The following is a 21,392-nucleotide window of genomic DNA, read 5'->3' as shown; positions in this document are numbered from 1 at the left end:
CACAGATATTTTGCCAACTTCAGTAACTATGCAAGAGGGACGGCCATTTTGATTCATAGGAGGGTCCCATTCAGTTTCGGTTCATTTATATAAGATGAGGACGGCAGATATCTTATCGTTGCAGGGTCTATATTTGGCTTCTAAGTTGCTCTTGTTTGTGGCTATGCCCCTAACACCGTGTGTCCAGACTTTTTCCACGCTCTTCATGCCCAGCTAGCTAGGTTCGTTCCGCAGACTTTACTAGTAGGCAGGGACTTCAACTTGCTATTGAGTCCCGACCTTGATAGCACCTCCACTGCTCCAGACACTAAACCTCGCGCACGTCGCGCCCTTCTGGAGCTTTGTGAGCAGTTTGCACTTTTGGACATTTGGCGCACACAAAATCATGGGGATACAAAAGGGGATGACGGACGGAGCGTTTGAGCAAATCAAATATTCACCCCCAGTCAACTGATCTGGGTTTAATCCATCACCATTCTTTAGCCCACTCAGCCACCCTATTTCAGACATGGCTATATGCAAATCAGTCTGACCCTGTGCCTCAAGGGAACAGTCCAGCCCGAACTGCCAAGCCATGTCTTCCATGGACCGGAAACAAGCATCCTGGGACCGGTTTCGGATTCATAATCCTCATCAGCCAGGCTATCTTGAATCCAGTGGCCAAGTGAGCAAGGGACTCACGTCTGAGCATACCCTGCCACACTTAGGGCGAACAAAGCGATACAAAAGGGGATGATGGACGGAGCGTTTGAGCAAATCAAAACTCACCCCCAGTCAACTGATCTGGGTTTAATCCATCACCATTCTTTAGCCCACTCAGCCACCCCATTTCAGACATGGCTATATGCAAATCAGTCTGACACTGTGCCTCATGGGAACACAAAATCATGCCACTACCAAATACACACATTATTCAGGCCCACAGGCTGAGTGGGCTAAATAATGGTGATGGATTAAACCCAGATCAGTTGACTGGGGGTGAGTGTTTGATTTGCTCAAATGCTCCTTCCATCATCCCCTTTTGTATCGCTTTGTTCGCCCTAAGTGTGGCAGGGTATGCTCAGACGTGAGTCCCTTTCTCACTTGGCCACTGGATTCAAGATAGCCTGGCTGATGAGGATTATGAATCCGAAACCGGTCCCAGGATGCTTGTTTCCGGTCCATGGAAGACATGGCTTGGCAGTTCGGGCTGGACTGTTCCCTTGAGGCACAGGGTCAGACTGATTTGCATATAGCCATGTCTGAAATAGGGTGGCTGAGTGGGCTAAAGAATGGTGATGGATTAAACCCCGATCAGTTGACTGGGGGTGAATATTTGATTTGCTCAAACGCTCCGTCCGTCATCCCCTTTTGTATCGCCATGATTTTGTGTGCGCCAAATGTCCAAAAGTGCAAACTGCTCACAAAGCTCCAGAAGGGCGCGGCGTGCGCGAGGTTTAGTGTCTGGAGCAGTGGAGGTGCTATCAAGGTCGGGACTCAATAGCAAATTGAAGTCCCTGCCTACTAGTAAAGTCTGCGGTACGAACCTAGCTAGCTGGGCATGAAGAGCGTGGAAAAAGTGTTAGATATTTGGCTGCTCACCCCTGACGTCTCTGGTTGGTGCACCTCACACAAAACGCTCCATCGGACATATTCCGATCATTCCCCGATTTTGATACACCTACAGATCCAGATCCCCCGCCCCGAAGGCTTTGAATATCAATGGCGCATCCCCAGCCGCGCACTACACGACGGACTGTTTAAGGCAGAAATCCGTGAAGCCATAGAAGAATATTTCTCCATTAACACCGGCTCGGTAGACTCTTGGGCAGTCCTTTGGGAGGGGTTCAAAGCCGTCATCAGGGGCGCTTGTATTGCCAAACACGCCGGGGTCCTTAAAGATCTCAGAAACACTTTACATGAATAGAACACAAACTTGTGGTGCTAGACAGTGCCTCGGCACAGCCGTTAGGCCCTGCGGATGAAGGGCAGCGCTTGACTCTGCTAGCTGATTACAGGGAAATAGCTGAACAGGAAATGTTATACTTGGGCAAATACCAGACTGCTAGGCGATACGGGGAAAGTGAGCGACCTGGCAGGGTTTTGGCCCAGATGCTACATCCGCCTTGTAATAAAGCATTCATCAGCGAGATTCGGACTGCAGACGACCACTCCCTCACTTCCACACTCAACATTCATAACAAATTCAAGGCTTATTTTTCAACCCTGTACGCTTCAAAACTAGGGAGCTCCCACGGAGCACAAAAACAATATCTCAACGAGATCGCTCTGGTTTATCTTGAAAAACATATGCAAGATTTTTGGCGGATCCCATCTTGGTAGCATAAGTACTGGGAGCCATCGACAACCTTCAGGGCTCCTCTGCCCCCGGATTGTACGGCTTCACTGGGGACTTCTACAAGGAGTATAAAGAGTTGCTTGCACAGCAACTCCTAGAAGTATACGAGGAGGCTTTAGAAAAGCAATTGCTCCCCCCTTCACTCCGTGAAGCGGTCATAATACTCCTTCCCAAACCTGGTAAAGACCCTTCTCAGTGTGGATCGTATAGGCCTCTATCCCTGCTAAATTTGGACTACTAAATCTTAGCTAAAATCATAGCTAATCGCCTGTCCCAATTGACGGAATGTATTATATCCCCGGCTCAATCTGGCTTCGTCCCGCACCACTCCACCTCGCTTAATCTTATAACACTCTTTGCTGTCATTCACAGGATAAACCCTGAAGTCCCTGCAGCAGCGATCCTACTAGACCCGGAGAAGGCTTTCGACTTCTCGGAGTGGCCCTTTTTCGTTTCTATAATGCGCCGCATGGGTATGCCTCTTGGTTTCATTTCCACCACCACTCTGTTATACAGTAGACCCATGGCGAGACTTTGCTTAAATGGCACTCTCTCTCAGCCCTTTAGGCTCTCCCGCTGAACCCGTCAGGGCTGTCGTCTATCCCCTCTATTATTTATCCTGGCAATGGATTCGTTCATACGCTACTTCCAGGAGCGGCACCTTCACCGGGGCCTACAATTCAATACTGGTCCTCTCCTGGTCTCACTTTAAGCAGACAATATCATCCTATATGTCAGGGAGACCCAAGAACATTTGGACCCATTAATAAGAGAAATTCTTAGATTTGGCCACTTTCTTTTCTGGCCTCTGCATTAATTGGCACAAATCTGTTATTTTTCCTTTAACTTCAGGTACGAAGCAGTGGGAGTGTGAATTCCCGCTAGAATGGTGTACTGATTTGGTCAAATATCTGGGAATACATATCCATTTAGAGCCAGCCCAGATCATCAGCCTGAATTACGGGCGGGCCATCGACGCATTGGGCATACAGGTGGACAAATGGTTATGGTTGCCCTTGTCACTAGTGGGCCGAGTAGCGATCCTATAGATGGTGGCGCTTCCCAAATTTTTATATTATTTTAATAATATCCCTATTCCCCTCACAGTCAGCTTTTTTCAAACACTACGCACACTCCTTATGCGTCTGGTTTGGGGTGGTAAACAGGCTTGTGTCTGCTGGTCTGTGCTTACCCTGCCGTATGACAGAGGTGGTTACAATTTCCCGGATCTACAGTTATATTATTTAGTGGCCCAATGCAGCTATTCACACTCCTGGTTCCATCCTGATGCCCGTATACCATATCCCCGCCCAGCTGCGGACTTCGTCCTTCCAGAAAAGCTTTCCACGGTTCTGCCGAAGGGCATCCCCAGGGAACCCTGCGACATCCAAACGGTTTCCACTACAAGTTGGGCTTGGAAGAGGCTGCGACGCCCGACTGGCACCACCGCCTTATACTCCTCTACATTGCCCAAGCCCAATCCCGGACGAACGTATAGTTCAGCGCACCCTGACCAAATTTGAAATTTCCACAGTGGGCGATCTATACCCCGGAGGTCATTGCTTCTCCCTTTCGGAAGACGCCCGCTTCCAGGACAGTAGGGTTATGGATAGATTTGTCCTGGGCCGTATTAGATCTGCGCTGCGCTCCACCCTACCTGGCTTCCCAGTCGAACCTGAATCCTCCCCCCCCTCACACACACCGATAATCGAAAACACAAGTAGTGCGCATTTAATCTCCAAACTATATAAGGCTTGTGCTAACATTAGGCCCGTAAATGACAAGATTCGCTGCGACTGGGAGGCAGATTTGGGGCGTCCGATAACAGATGAGCAATGGGCCAAATGCTGCGCTGTCACGCAAGGAGTTTCACTTGACAGCAAACACAAACTCCTTCACTTTAAGTTTTTGCGTTGTATTCATTTCACCCCAGCTAAAGTGCATAAAATCGACCCTTCCAACCCGCACAAAGGCCGTAAATGCACGGCTCCAGACGCTGACTTTGCTCATTTCACTTGGGCATGCCCTAAACTACTGACATACTGGGAACACGTCCATGACATTCTTGGGAAAATAATAAACCTACCCTTGATCCCAACATCTGAAGTAGCTTTGGAATGGAATGGAATGAGATTTTTAGGAATGGAATGAGATTTTTAAAGCGCATGGCTGCCCAAGAGCGTCCCAGCGCTGACAGAAAATCCAAGAATCAGGTCAGGCGGAAGCAAGAAGAAGGTCAGGGGGAACAGCCACGTCTTCAAGGATTTACGGAAGGACAGGAGATTAGGTTGGGCACGGAGGTCCAGTGGAAGAACATTCCACATCTTGGACGCCTGATAGGAAAACCGCCGGCCTCCGGAGCGTGCTTTCTTAATCCTAGGTGTTTGAGTGAGGTGAACGAAGGAGGATCGGAGGGTTCTGGTCGTGGTGTAAGGAGTAACAAGATCTTTAAGGATAGGCGGGGCGTTTCCATGGAGGATTTTATGGGTTAGGCACATGGCCTTAAACTGCACCCTTTGCTCCACAGGAAGCCAGTGGAGTGCTCTGATCGCCGGTTTGGCAGAGCAACGGTTTTTTGTGCCCGTGAGAATCCGGGCGGCCGCATTTTGTACCACCTGCAGCTTGGCTATAACTTTTTTAGGTGAACCGGGATATATGGCATTGCCGTAATCCAGTCTAGACAGGATGAGGCCCTGTAGGAGTAGTTTTTTTGACTGGGAAGGAAGCAGGGGAGAATCTTGCGGGTGGTACGTAGTAGGCTGGGATACACTGTCAACTTCCCTAAGAAGTTTAGGAGGTTTGCATCGCTGGGACTTCTACTAGCAAAACGGGAAATAGCGATACATTGGGGCAGTAAATCAACACCCACTGCCCAGGACTGGCTCCGCAGCTTAGCGTATTGTAATGTTCATAGCGAAAATTATGCAAGCATAATGCCCAGCACAGCTCGTACCAAAGATATATGGGGCCCATATCGTTTATATGTGGACAACATGTCTCGTACAACCAACTCTCCTGTAGAGCAGGGCATTGTTCCGACAGGAGTGGGGTGATTCTACAGACCTGATCTTTTCATGCACTTAGTCACCATCCTGCTGTTGTGATAACCACTTGAATGGGACGGGCAGGCCTGTACGATTGACTACCAAAATTTAACTGGGGGTTATGTCTGAGGCGGTCGATTACACTTGTTGTAAATGGCAAATGTTTCCTGATGTACAACTTTTTATTACATATAGACAGACATATCATTGGCATTATTCTTTCTCTTTTGGTAATGCTGGACAGTGACAATGTATGGCAATTAATGAGTGAACGGATTTGCACATGTGTATTCTTTATATGTATGTAAAATGGAAAATAAAGTTAAAAAAATAAAAATGCAAGCAACTGAGCGGGAGGCACAGCACGAAGGCTGCACTACTACAACTGTGGCATTAAGAGGAGGTGGGAGGAATGCTATATAAAAATGTAAGCAACTATGGTGCCAAAACTGAACACAGGAAAACTGTAACAGAGCAGGAAACCAAGAAAAAAAATATATTCCCCCAAAGTATGGTGCTCATGTAAAGTGCTCAGGTTAAGTTTGCGCTATATAAAACCCCCCCAAAAAATAACAGATAAACAACCATAGCATGAGTACTTAGTTTCTGCTCTGTGGGAGGAAAGGAAGAGAGAAAGGAGGGTAAAAGAGGCAGGACTGACAACTAGCAAGCAAGCATTTCTAAAGGACACTGACAAAGACAAATAAAAAGCAATGGGCGGAGTTGATCCCCACAAAGCATGTACAACAGGTCACTAAGCGACAGTGCACCGCTGTCTAGTCTCGACCTAAAACGGGATGAAGGATTTCTAATTTGTCGAGTTTGAAGCATGATAAAGAAATGACCAGTAACATTTCTATCCATCAGATGTGTTCTGTCTGAATGGTTATTTCAAAATCTCAAACACCATCTCCACCACCTACACAGCCAGACCCATCAAAATGCCTTCTTAGCCTGCTGGATGAGGAAAATAATGCAGAACAGCTACACTATTGCTATCCTCGTACAGCTAGTAACAGCACTAAGGACACACCTGCTACGAGCCCACTAAATACTAAATACTGATCACTCTTCTACAAAAGAAAATCACACTATTGCACATTCTTTAAATGCTCTACTAATAAATGCTTAATGACTCTCTAAAAACAAACATCACATCTAGGACCTTCTCACTGATGGAAAACCAGACATACTATTCATAACTGAATCATGGTTTGGAGATGATTTGGCTCCAGTCCTGCATGAAGCTGTTCCTCTAGGCTATCAAACGATCACCCAAAATCGTACAGGCAAAAAAGGGGGTGGCCTTGCTATTGTGTTAAGGCAAACATTAGATATCACTAAAGCTGACAAAGTCTCCATAAAAAATTGTGAGGCTCTTTTCACCAGATACAATCCTATACCGTCTTCCTCCTGTAACTTCCTATTCCTTTACAGACCTCGACCTAGCAATGAGACATTCCCAGACACACTTCTAGACACAGTTTCAAATCTGATAAAACTGCACTCCAACCTATGCGTTCTGGGTGACCACAACATTTGGTTTGACAAACCCAATATGCCCCATCCGAAAACAATCATCGCAGGCCTAGATGCACTGAACATGCATCAGATTGTCCACGAACCCACACACAACGCTGGACACTTCCTAGATGTCATTTTTGCTAATACCGAACTAGTTACTCTTCAAACTCTAACTCCGGTCACATGGTCAGACCACCATTTGCTTGCTTTCCAACATAAAACAACACTAAGTGACACACCTAAAACCACCTTACAAACATACATCTGTTGACCGTGGAACAAACTCAGTTCGGACCACTAAGAAACACAACTAACATCCAGTACAGATCTAGAAACAAATTCTGTTAAAAAACTATACAAGTGGCTACACTACAGGAAGCTTTTGATATCTGATATACTGATACCACTCAAAACCACACAACAAAACAAAAGAAAACAAGCACCTTAGAGAAATACAGAGATAAAAGTAATAAAACAACAAATTAGAAAGCTGCAAAGTACCTGGCTCAAAACAAACGCCAATCACGCTAATTAAAAGCACGCTGGCATGCGCGCGTGTGTGAAAGCTATTGGCAATAGCAAAACAAGATGGCGTCGGATTGTTCACTGTCCGTACGTACGCGTGCATGTTTTGCTTTGTGTCAATGGCGAGAGCAGCCATGTTTGTCCATCGGTACATGTGCATGTTCAGCTTTGGCTGAAATGATCGCATAGGCCCTCACAGCGCATGCGCACTGCTAACGCCAGGCGAGACCTAAAAACATGGGTGGCACATCCTTCTCTGTTCAAGCAGCCATAAGATCCACGGATAACCACCTTATCTTCAGAAAAGAGTACCACCAAGTTAAGTGAGGTGAATACGTGGCCACATTTCTCAGGATGTTTAAATCAATGAGTCTTGTGATTCACCATTGTTCAAGTCGGCAGCAAACCTTCTCTCACCCAAAAGGGGTTGGCAGTTGACTGGTGATTTTGATGGGATATTTGTAGATGATCTGTGGGGGGTTTCTTGGGCCTAACGGACACAAACAGATAAAACCCTTGACATATTTGGCCCTTCACGTGTACGCCATAAGCCAAGGAGAGAAATGCCAGGCAGAGATGCATGTGACAGAAGCTGGACGAGCAAACCAGGAACTAGACGGTCTATAAGACACCTATATAGTAACCAAGAAAGTGGTTTTCCCCTGTAGAGTCTCGATGGCTCACCCAGTATCAGTGCTTCTTTTGCCTGACGAAAACGAATAAGGATAAGGGTGCTGCTAAGGGTGCTAGATGGCCTCTTGTTGCTCCTTACATAGTGACATAAATTGTGCAGTTTGTACATGTGGGAGAGGTCAAAGAAAAGACTGCATATGCCAAGAGTTGGGCCTCTGCAGGAAAATAGACGTGTAAAAAGACAATTCAAAAACAACTTTTTTTAATGTTGATGAATCCTCCTAGTTCATTCTGCATGTACCCATTCGGCATAGGAATAAGATATGGGAAAGGGGGAGAATGGAAAGGTAATGCCTGTATTAAGTTGTCAAATGATGTGTATTATGTTCTCTTAACTCATGATCCTCATTTCTTTCCTCAGCTTGGATCTACATACCCACACAGATGAAAACATCTGTATGTACTCCTCAATAAATAAAATGAAGATGAGGGCACCAGCCATTTAGTTCATGCTTGCCAACCCAAGAAGGTAAGGGGTAAGGCAGACATGGAGGCTGGCCCTAACCTGTAGGTAGATGCTGTCCATAGTCAAGTCTGAACATGACACCTAAGCAGGGACTGCCAGGCTGAAAATTAAACAGTGTCTAAAAATAAAAAATTAGTAAGTAAAAGAATCCCTTGTGGGAGATGTGGGATCGTAGGAGGACTTTCCTTGTGAGTACTCCCAAAAATGAAACCCAGGTAGAAAAATCAAGCTTGTTGATTACTCTCTTTGGGACACAACAAAATATAAAGGCATTGCTCCTTCGTGTCCCACCTCACATTTGGTCACACCCCTGCCCTGATGCACAAAGTGAAAACTGAAAACCTGTGGAGTCAATATTAACTCTAAGCACGGAGTCACAAGCCTTTACAGTGACTAAAAGCATGTCTAAACGAGAATCATATTGTATCCCTACTAGATGAAGGGCTGTCCAGGTCGGGTTTTATTTAATTTTCAGCTGAGTTATTTCAATGAGGTACATTTAGACACGTCAAGAGGTTGGATTAACAAAACAGAAAGATGCTCAAAATGCTTGTTAACGAAGGAGAAGAAATAGCGTTGTCATTTCTGGGAGTAAGCTACATTGACTTCCTGTGGAAACCAAAATCTATGGGCCTGATTACGATGGTGGTGAACCGGCTGTCGGTGGCGGGTTCACAGCCATCGAGAGGCCTTTTCTCGCCCGCTAGATTATAATGGCGGCCGGTGTGCTGGCGGGCTGAAAACCCGACCGCCAAGGGTCCGACAGTAGCAATCATTCAGATTGCCTGTAAGGCCACCCCGCATCCCTAGAATGATAGCGGTGCCAAGCAGTCACCGACTGCTTGATTGGGACGCAGGACCCACGCCAGCCTTTCCATGGCGGAACACTTTGGTTTTCCATTTGGGGGGCACCCCCTACATTTCTCAGCACCATGTGGCAGGCACCGCAAAGTGCCTGCCACGTAGTGCAGGGAAATGTAATACGTGAAGTTTTTACATGTAAAATATGGGGGGTGCGACCGCCTTGGTGGTGGTCACATCGTGATTCCCCCTGTGGGAATACCGCCTTGTACACTGAAGTAATCACCCCCTAAATTCCTTACATCATACACACGTTTCAGACTACTTTCAAGATCCAGTAATCGGGCATGATCTTCCAAGTAGCCTCAATTCTGAAATAACACGTTGCTCGGCTCTGTCACTACTGATGGGGGAAATCTCCAGAATCCCAAACATTCTCTTTCCATGTCTTATGAGCTGATGAAAATATCATCAAATTCATAAAACAAAATAAAAACAGCTGTATTATAGCCTCATTCGGTGGGACCAGCGCCTTGAGATAGTCTTAGCTGTATTGTGCACTATGTAAATGTTTAAATTTATCTGGCCTTGCGGAATTGCAATGCATAACAATAGGAAGGGAGGCACAAAAGAAAACCGAGGAGACAATCGGACCACAGAAATCTGGAAAAAAATGATTTGTGGATGTCCTGCGCAATGAAATATAATACTTCAGAAACAGTAATGTATGCCAAACCCTGCACACAGCATCTGCACAAGGAATTTAACAGCGGGAGATGCGACGCAGTGAACTTCTGCCAACAGTGGATGTGCCAGTGAATTTCCCCAAGCTAAAATTCACAGAGAACTGGCCTTAAATGATAGGCATTACAGGCTGATTACTGTGGAATCTTGTCCTGAGCAAGCGGTGGAATGTGGATTGAGAATGATGAGGATGTAATATTTTAATATGGATGTGCAGTGGCAGGTGTTGCATAGACTGTAAATTGGCTTTCTCCTTATTCTGGGTTTTGTAAATCTTTATTATGAGAAATAACAAAATTAAAAAAAACATACACATTCTCACTTTCTTTGGTGCCCCCTAGATCCAACTTAACACCCATGACAAGCAATAGAATTCAGGTACAAAAGACTGATGTTGAACTAGAGCTCTAGTGAAAGAATGCAACAAGCCAGATTGTAGGACAGTTGCCTCTAACAGGCGAGCTGCCAAGAATTTTGTGTATAGCAACAACGAAAAGGAGTTAGAAAACCAATGTTACTGGTGTGGAACCTACAACTATTTTAGGTACTACAAAGAATGCCAGATTGTTGACAAAGCTTGCAACAATTGTCTAAAGAAGAGCCATTTTGGAACAGTGTGCAAGAGCTATGATGGTGGAAAATGAAGGTTGATGCAGTCCTAATGCAGTTCTTAGTAATGGGGGTAAATGGAAGCAGAAGTTATTACTTTTGAGACGCATTATTGTGAATGCCGAAAATGAGCATAGGATGGTAGATTAATGTTTTTGGTTTTCAATTGTGGGGGAAGGCACTACATAACAAATAATGGAATGACAAGAACACATACCCCTCAGATATGCATCCTAAGGGATATACAAGTCATTTTTATCCGAAATGGACTTCAAAAGAGAGAAGAACAGAATTAAGAGTGTTTGGGTGGAGTGTGAGGGCGTATATGCAGCCAAGAAAGGTATTCAATAATGGGTTGGTCCCACCGAGAGCAACCCCAGGACAAATCATCTGGTTTATAATGTTGCAAGGGAAGTAATTGAGGCTCTGGAAAATGAAGAGGAAATAATCAAGGATTAAGTTCAGAATTTAGAGAAAAATCTGGTGTTTTTGGCAAGAAACCTGCAAAATGTATGCGGTTCAAGTACTGTATTATTTTGAAACATTATGCTGCGTCAGTCGGACACTTTATGAGAAATACGTCTCTTATATATAAGAAAAAACTTGAAGGCAATCATAAATGATTTACGCGAGAAGAAAATCATAGCACCCATAGAATCTACTATACCTTGGCTGAATTAGGGTACATCAATGCCCCTACTGAACTTATACGATATATCTCAACTCTGGCTCTTCTTGGACTCTCCACTTGAATCTAGCAAGTGCATACAAGCAGGTGGTATTAGAAGAGAAATTGAAATACCCGACTGCATTTGTAATATTGAAAGGTGTCTTTCAGTATTGTATGCCTTTTGGACTTGATAGCACTGCTGTTGTGTTCGAGTGTTTGATGAAGGAGAGTTTTGGCGCGATAAGAGAAACAGAAGATTTCTAAGAGGATATCCTTGTTTTTTGGGGAACTCACATGATAACAACTAGTCAGTAGATTAGGGTAAAGGTTTAACTGTGTAGTTAAATAAATTCAAATGTGTCTGTAAAGAAAATTAATAATTGAGACATAAGATCTCACAGTTTTATGTGAAGATTGTACAAAATATGCATAGAGCGGACACCTCCCAAGGAATAGTTGGAGAAATATATTTCAAGTATGTCAGTGAATGAACAGGATTATCCCTTTGCAGTGCTGAAGTGTTAGATTGTTTAAGACCCTGAAGTCACGTACACCGACTGCAAGCCAGGCTTGTATTTGCTTTGCGGGAAAAATCAAATGAACTACAGAATGAGCATGAAGTTGCGTTCACAGATCTGAACACTGCATCACACCACATGGCTTTGATACTAGAAGATAATGGAGCAAGAATTCGCAAATAAGCAACTTGCTCGGATATAATCCTCTCATATAACCACAAAATAAATTATTAATAACGTTCGTACTACTAAGTTTACACGACATTTTACACTTTCTAGAAAAGGGGGAAGCTTGCCTATGTGTTTTACTACCCAGTAACCCGAGTGCAATTAAAAATGGCTGCTAACGCGGGAATTTAAACCGCGCATACGTCAACTGCATGACGTCTTAACGATTGGAGGGAAAACTCTGCTTCTGCGCAATAGCATCTAATATGGCCGCTTGAGAACTCACGTGCTAAGTATCTGCTTTACTGAAACTAAACTGTGTTATATACTAAGTGCTAATGCATAAATGGTCTTTATAAGTAAATGGGATTAGAGTAGAGATAGGTGGTATACAGTGAAATTATTTTATTTGAATCTAATACTTTGTCTCTTTGACCTCTCTATTAGTTTGTGTTTGGGCCTTAAAGAGAGCTAAGGGCTGACACCCACGTGAGACCATCCGCATGCGTGGAAGAGACAACTCCGGAGCCATGAGCTCAAGTATTGGGTCCCAGCCAAGAACACTCTTTCTACATGTCCTGGGAACCAGCTGAACATCCTGAAGACTCAATGGAAAACTGTATATATTCTTGTTAATGCATTATGAACATGGGTGGGAAACAAAGCTTGGGAGAAACAAATTAATGGGCGGGAACATAAAACAATGCTCTTAGGAAAAGTATTAAACTTAGCATGGTGCAAAGATCATCTCCTCGGCTTGACCAATCAGAATTAGGAGTTTGATAAGGTTTAAACATTTAGGGGTGGAACATGCTATTAAAAAGGTATAATTTGGGTAATTAGTTAGATTAGTTACTGCAGTCGCTGCCAGAACGCTGAGAGATAGAGATGCTGTCCGAATGCTGATCAAAATACCTAAAGAAGCAAATTTAGAATATTCAAACAAATAGAATTACTAAGAAGATCGCGGAAGAATCAAGGAGGGTATAGAATTGGAAATAATATCGCGGAAGAATCGAGGAGGAAATTAGCATCAGCGAGGGATGAGAAGCAGGCATCGAATCCTGAAGAGGCGACCTGTCCTGTCCTATTCCTGACCTGAATCTATCACCTGAATTTCCTAAGGGGCCCATAACTCTTGGCCAGAGGGGTTCCTGTTAGAAGGAATATGAATCCAGTACTTAGTAGCCTAGCAGCACAGTATATGGGTGAATTTTTCCTAGCTCAACATGCAATAGATATAGCAGAATCTCACAAGCATAATTTAGCATGTTCACTAAAAGAAGAAGAAAATATATTTTTGAATTTAGTAGAAGAAAGGAGACAGGATTTCCAGAAGAAAGCCAACATACAGAAAAATCATATTCCACCATGGGCAGAGAAAGAAAGAATTTATACATCTGGCAAGACTCAAGCTGCGATGGCCCTAGATTTCGAAAAGAAAGGGAAATCTGTCTTTATAGGTTAAAAACTGACTATAATAATATATTTATTGGTTCCAGTGAATGTGAACATAATTTCTTGGTTATTGGAGGATGGGGACTAAAAGGGGGAACCGATCCAGTATTTCCTGGAATTTAATATATATGTGGGAACAAGGCTTACTTTAAGCTACCTGCAAGATGGTATGGGAGTTGCTATTTTGGAATAGTATTCCCTAAAGTTTATCATGTGAAAAGAATAACTGCAAACAATAAAGACAATAATGAACTAATATGTAGTAAAAGAGCTAGTTTTGCAGAAATAGTAGGCGACATATTTAGTGCATTGATACCTTCAGTGGGAGTAATTCTGAATTCACGAAGAATTTGTCAATTGTCCACACTAGTTGATCGATTATCAACTGATACTGCTGAAGGTTTCTTGATGATCAATACCGAAATGGTTGCGATCAGATCGATGGTTAAGCAGAATCGACTTGCCTTTGATATATTATTGCCAAAAGAGGGTGGAGTCTGTAAAATGCTGAAAGTGCAACGTTGTTGCACTTACATACCTGATAAAAGTATAGAAATTGGGAAAAAAATTAAAACTATTACAAATTTGGAAGAAGAATTAAAACCACTGGAAGCTGACAGTGTATGGAAGAAATTAACATATAGCCTAACATCAGTAGGGTCATGGTTTGCTTATTTTGGTAAAGAAGTTGTGGTTCAAGTAATACTACCTATACGTGGAATAACTATGATAAGATTGATAATAATGATCTGGTGCAAATGAAGTAAACAAACAGGGAAAGAAAAGGAAATATTAAGCAATTGGGCTTGAAGAATTAAAAGGAGAATTATATACGAAAATGAAGAACGTGAAAGAAAAAAGATAAAGTAGAAATTGATATGCTAGAAAAGGGAATGGAGATATACTAAAGTTGGCATTTGATTTGGGTATGGGTAGTTGTTGATGGCATAAATGCCATCAGAGAGGGGATTGATGGAGCAAGAATTCTCAAATAAGCAACTTGCTCGGATATAATCCTCTCATATAACCACATAATAACGTTCGTAATACTAATTTTACACTTTCTAGAAAAGGGGGAAGGTTGCCTATGTGTTCTACTAACCAGTAGGCCGAGTGCAATTAAGAATTGCCTGCTAACGCGGGAAATTACACTGCGCATGCGTCAGCTGCATGACGTGTAAATGCTTGGAGGGAAAACTCTGCTTCTGCGCAATAGCATCTAATATGGCCGCTTGAGAACTCAAGTGCTAAGCATCTGCTTTGCTGAAACTAAACTGTTATATACTAAGTGCTAATGCATAAATAGTCTTTATAAGTAAATGGGATTAGAGTAGAGATAGGTGGTATACAGTGAAATCATTTTATTTGAATCTAATACTTTGTCTCTTTGACCTCTCCATTAGTTCGTATTTGGGCCTTAAAGAAAGCTAAGGGCTGACACCCACGTGAGACCATCCGCATGCGCGGAAGAGACAACTCCCGAGCCATGAGCTCAAGTATTGGGACCCGACCAAGGACACTCTTTCTACATGTCCTGGGAAACAACTGAACATCCTGAAGACTCAATGGACAACTGTAGAAAACTGTATACATTGTTGTTAATGCATTATGAACATGGGTGGAAAATAAAGCTTGGGAGAAACAAATTAATGGGCGGGAACATAAGACAATGCTCTTACGAAAAGTATTAAACTTAGCATGGTGCGATGATCATCCCTTCGGCTTGACCAATCAGAATTAGGAGTTTCATTAGGTTGAAACATTTAGGGGTGGAACATGCCATTAAAAGGCAAAATTGGGGTGGTTAGTTAGATTAGTTACTGCAGTCACTGCCAGAACGCTGAGAGATAGAGATGCTGTCCGGATGCTGATCGAAATACCTAAAGAAGCAGACTTAGCATTTTCAAACAAATTCTAATTAGAAAGAAGATCGCAGAAGAATCGAGGAGGTAATAGAATTAGAAAGAAGATCGCGGAAGAATCGAGGAGGAAATTAGCATCAGAGAGGGGTGAGACGCAGGCGTCTAATCCAGAAGAGGCTACCTGTCCTGCCCTATTCCTGTCCTGAATCTATCACCTGAATTTCCTAAGGGGCCCATAACTCTTGGCCAGAGGGGTCTGATCTTGCACCTTCCTAGGTAAATATAAATCTGTGTATTAAGTCAATGTGCCTTTTCTCTCTATACTCTCTTCCTGAGGTACTGGTCATTGAAAATGATAGTTTAATTTAGATAAATCGAATCTTACCTCTTCAGAATGATGGAGTTAACACGGTAATTTGTCTTTGATTCTCATGGGAAAATTCAGATAAACCTTTAAACCTTATCCGGGGCTGTGGTTCTTTAATGAGCAGAACAGGTAAACGCTTCATCGTCATAATTACCAAATAAAGTCAACTAAAATAGATCCATTTGTAAGAAAAAAGGGATTAGTATTAAATAGGCTCAAGACTGGGAGGCAAACGGACAAAAAGAATTAGCCCTAAAAAAATGATCCCCAGCGGGTTCATTGACAAGATCCTGAGTGAGTGTGGTTCATGGGCCCAGATGAGTATTTAGTGAATATTGTCCGCAGGTTGGTGTCCCGCTGGATCAAAGAGGAGGGGAATATCGAGTCTACTATAGACAAAAGGAATTAATTTTGTGTTGCAGGAAGTGTTAAGCAGTTGATCTGAAGAGAATAAGTTAGAAAACAAATCAAGATCATTTTTCAAGGTGCAGAGTAAATTGGCAAGAGAAAATAAAGTCTTAATAAGAGATGATAATTGTTCCTCAATTTGGTCTGAGGTGGAAGATTTTTTTTCCAGCTGAGCCAAGAAGTCCCCATAGAGAGTTTCAGGACTATGAAATCTGTAACAGCCTGTAGAGTGGAGACCAAATCAGTGGTCACCAAAAAGGGTCTTAGAGGCAGGTAGGTATAAACATAACTGGATGGGTTTACAGTGTTAACTAGATAGAAAAGCTTAGGCATGGTTTTGGATGATTATTTAATTCTTGGGTGATATTTTGAAGGGAAGGATTTCAAGAGACTTTGTATTGGCCAAAGGTCCACAATTTTCCATCATTAGGACACAGATAGGTTAGCTACTAGTGAGGGTATTAGCACTAAAACTCCCTAAACGTTATTTTAGATATGTGCAGGACTACACCCAATAACATCATGTTTTTCTACTTTTTAATTATCAAAAGGACACAGATCAGGGTCCAGGTTTATTCCTTTGTGGTTGCAGAAGAGATGTGGTGTTCAGCACTCATTGATTATAATGTTGTATGATATGTGTACAATGCACTTAAGCAGGAATCACAGGAAAGAGAAGCTTAAAAGGGTAAGCAAAAAGGCTGGACAAATAGCTTGTGTCATGTTTTCCCTATGTCTCTGGTAAACGGTCAGGTATTTGATTAGACCCAGTGGGAGGAAGCATTTAAGTTCTTAAGATGGCAGCCAGTTTTTAAGATGCCAGTCTGCAAATGAGTCAGGTCTCTGTGTTTTTTAGGCCAAGGTGTTCATATGAGTAAGCATAAGCATGATGGTAATGTTTTTGGATGGGCCTGAAGATCTGAGACATCTGTATTTGTGTCTGGAGAAGAAGAAACCCAGAGAGAGATTTTTTGAGGGGCAGATCTGAGGGCCCAGTGCTACAAAGGACGCAAGTTATCCTATTCCAAGGCATTTAGGGCCCGATGTAGGTAATCCCAGATTACCGATTCTTAAATACCGAATCATACCGATTCGGTATTTAAGAACTGGCAATTGGGATGTAGCTAATTTTACCGAATCGGTATGATTCGGTAATTAATGAATCGGTAAAATACCGATTCGGTAAAATTACCGAATTTGCAAGGGGGACAGGGTGTCACTTTGACACCCTGTTGCACCCCAGATTCTGGCTTGTGTGCCACATGGCACAGGTGTACATGCACAGATGTGCATGTACACAGGAATTCGTTATTTACCATGACATAGTATGTCATGGTAAATAACGAATTCTTAAGGGCCTGTGGCACTGTTTTCAGTGCCACCTACATCACAAATTTGAGATTCGGTAAATTTACCGATTCGGTAATTTACAGCATCTGTAAATTTACCGATTCTGTAAATATACCGAATCAGTAAATTTAAGTCCCCCTACATCTCAATCACCCAATACCGGTCGGTAACGGCCGAAATCGGCCGTTACCGACCGGTATTTGGTGACCTACATCTGGCCCTAAGGTCCTAAAAACCTCGGCCTAGAAAGGTTTGTGACTTTGTAGTGAACCGGTGCAGTTTATCCTGTGATGGCCTAGTAATTAGTAGTTTTCTTTCTCTTTTTTTGCTTCCCAGTTCCACTGTTCTGTATCTCTAATTATTGTGTTATTCATAAGGGGTATGGATTGGTATACATCTTATGCAGAACTAGTGTTGGAATGTGAAATGAAAATATTGTCTGGGTGCAAATCGGATTCCTTCTGTTTTGAAACACTTTGTCCGGAATAAGCACACTTGTTCACCCCCATTGGTGTCCCCTTCAGTATCTAGAATGATTCATAAAATAAATACCAGACTCATCCAAAATTACAGGAGTACGCTTGACTGGATTAAACGAGATAAATAAGATTACAATAAGTAGCATACGTACATTATTCTCCATAAACGTTGGGTTCAACATTGGTCTGTTTACTAGCTTTAATCTGGAAAATGCATCCCTCTTTTTAACATACCCTCTAAGTCAGTGGTCCCCAACCTGTGGCCTCCTCAGCTACTTTGAAAATTAAATAATATGATCAGATTAATAAAGTGTGTATATATTTATATATAAATATATATGCAAAATGTGCAATTGTTTTTTTTGCACTGTAAATGAGAAGGAATTTGAAATTGGAGACTACAAATTAAATTAGTATGCTCAGATTGATTTGAGGGAGCAGTGCAAATGCATTAAATAGAATATAGTATGGATGATTAGTGGCCTCAATTGAATTTAGAAAAGCTCCAACCTTCATGTTAAAATTTTGATTTCGATTTAAAATGTATAAGTGTTTGCGTATTTTAAAAAAAAGTATCATCATTTGTGTGTTTGTTTTAATGTTTTTTTCAGTATTGTTTGTGTTGTTTTGTGGTTCAAATCGTCAACAGCGCTCAGACTTGGGCCCTCGGCAAGAATAATGAATCGGTGGAGAGGTCCCTGGATTTCCATAATGGTTAATTAGGGGGGAGGGGGGGGGGGGGAGTCAAGTTCCAGTAACAATTGATGGGGGATCCCCAGAAGTCAAAAGGTTGGGAACCACTGCTCTAAAATACATCCCATTCAAAACAAAGCAGTTAGATTACTAATTTAATTTACAAAACAAACCTAACAGAAAATGAATCGACCCAAATATTTATAGATCTTAAGAAACAAAAAAACACTCTTTCGGCGAACGAATGCCGGCAAGGAAATGCCTGGAAACTTCTATTCCAAAACTTCTCCAGGAAATACAACAGCCTACCTTTTGCCTCCTCTTTGCTCGTAACAGGTGGCGCCCAGAATAATGTGAAGGAGCAGAGAAGTTAGAGGTTTCGCTGCTAACTCCAAACCTATGGAACAGCTTCCACAGGGTGCACTCAAAACCCTGGGTCTACGTTATTCAGAGCCAAACTGACACCCACTTATTCCAAACGGCTGTGCTCACTTTCAGCAGCCCTGCCTCCAACTCGTTCAGAAACTCTACCGCTATGCATCTCACCAAACTTTGTAACGTTTGTGTTTCCTACTGAAACGTTGGTGATAAACACTATTCATCACGGTAAAGTAAAAAAAAGGACTATTAATATAAACCCAACTGCTTCCTTGCACACCTGTAACTTCTCACCTGAAAGTTTTGAAGAATGAATTATACAAACAAAACATGCTCCACTACCAAAAATAAAAACTTGCAACTACTGCGTACAAGTCATAAGAATGCCAGCATTCACAACTACTCTGCATCACCATCAATAAGTACAATCCACACCACTGTACATGTTGTAGTCATCATAACATTTAACCAACAGTGGCGTATAGTACAAAACTATAATATAAAGGGCAAGGACATTTCGAGGCAAGGGTTGTGAATTATAACTGTCTTCGTACAGCTGAAACGATTGGTAGAAAAATAACATGGTAAAAATTGAGAGAAGGCGTCCCTCTCTAGAAGCCAATAAGGAAGCAGCACGGTGAGCTAGCTGTCAGATCCTGTGGGCAGCACGAAAGCGCAGGCGCAAGAGCAGCTTTGTTTATCTTTTACCTTTTGATTACGTAAATAACTTAGGTTACGGCAGCTACGTAACGAAACTTCCAAACGAACACGAAGGGATCCGTACAGTCTACAACGCAATGAGCGTAAAGCCTGCACGGAAACGGGGTGGAGCTATTGAGCCCTGTCATGGACGAAATCCGAGACGTCACAAAACAAATACGGGGGAAACTCACAATGGTTGTTAGATTTTCTGTATCACTTAAGTTAAGAAAACAGAGCTCTTACGTGTCGGTCCCCTGAATGGTAAAGCCGGTGTTGATACACTCCTTGGCCAGCTTCCTCCACACGGCGTCCCTGCTGGTGACATGATACAGCCTCCTGCAGGTTCGGCCCAGCCGGCCCAGAGCCGGGGGGTCGAGGTAGGAGAAGATGAGCAGCAGCAGCTCCTCTGGCAGGCGCAGGAGGGACGGCATGTCCCCGGGGCCCTGTGCCTCCCTCCCGCCTCGGCTTCCCGGCTCCGGCCGGCCGCGGGCACCTCGGGCCTGCCTCTGGTGGCGCGGAGGTGTGGCCGGTGATGTTGCTTGCGCCTGCTCTCCCTTCCCATGGTGTTTCCCCAGCCGTTTTAGAAGTAAGCCATCATAATCAGAGGGAGCATCAAAGTCACATGGGCCGGCCGCGGCTCCCGGCCTGCCAATCAACACGGGATATATATCTCTGGAAGAAAACTCAAAAATAGGCGGCACGAAGCAAAGTGATATACTTTGCGATTTTATTTATTTAATGCGATTTTATATAGCGCGAACATTACCCGAAGGTGTCGGAGCGCTTTAGATAAGAACCAGTTGCGATACATAAGGATTTAGGATTACATGAGTTACATAAAAGATACAAATAGAAAAAATTGCAAATGTGCAAGTTGTAAAGTCTCACAACTAAGAGATACAAACAGAAAAACAATGCAAATGTACAAGTTGTAAAGTCACTCAAGGAAGAGATACAAATGGATAAACTCTAAGAATCACTTAGGAATGGTAGTGAGTACAAGGGTCTACTATATATACTAGTGATTAGAGTTATCTCTATATACATATATATATATACAAATAGTAGATTTTCTCAGGTCAAGACCCAAAAAACCAGGACAGCAGAGTTCCATTAAGTGGGGTCGGGGGGGAGACGCAGTCACAGCACCAAGGGAGGGTGGGAGGAATACAAGGGTATGGAGAAAAGGCAAATCAGAAAAAGGAAGAAAATTTGAGGATTGTCAAGGGGGTAACAAGGGAAAAGGGTAAAGGACGAGGGAATTGGCAAGATGGCGGGTCAGGGTCCGGAGAAAAGCTGCCGAGAACAGCACCAAAAGGGCGGGCAGGATAAAAGAAAAAAGCAAAGAAGTCCATGAGAGCGACCCAGCGAGCAAGAACCAAAGCGCCAGAAGAAGTCCGGGGGGGGCGCCTACATAGTTCAAAAATCAAAGTCAGGAAGGGAGAGGAGGCGTGTAGGCTCGGGTCCACTGGAGTAACTTTGAACACAATCAGCCGGTCATGGCTCCCATGCCCCCAGGGAAAAGTTCACTGTGGTCTCCAAAGTGGATGACGAGGCAAGGCAATATCCAGGAAGATAGCCTGCATGGGGAGGCA

General features: G+C 43.2%; 1 protein-coding gene across 1 annotated transcript in view; it reads right to left on the bottom strand.

The window, feature by feature from the left end:
- The window catches only part of FBXW4 (F-box and WD repeat domain containing 4), a 729,974-nt gene extending 709,563 nt beyond the window's left edge, over positions 1-20,411 (bottom strand). Inside the window, exon 1 of the mRNA XM_078643617.1 lies at positions 20,041-20,411. Coding sequence (XP_078499743.1) covers positions 20,041-20,228 — 188 coding nt within the window. The 5' untranslated portion in view covers positions 20,229-20,411. The remainder of the gene's footprint in view (positions 1-20,040) is intronic.
- Between the last annotated feature and the right edge of the window lie 981 nt (positions 20,412-21,392).

This window comes from Lissotriton helveticus, chromosome 5_1 (assembly GCF_964261635.1).
Source record: "Lissotriton helveticus chromosome 5_1, aLisHel1.1, whole genome shotgun sequence".
NCBI lineage: Eukaryota > Metazoa > Chordata > Amphibia > Caudata > Salamandridae > Lissotriton > Lissotriton helveticus.
This window is presented reverse-complemented; position numbering and strand designations above follow the sequence as displayed.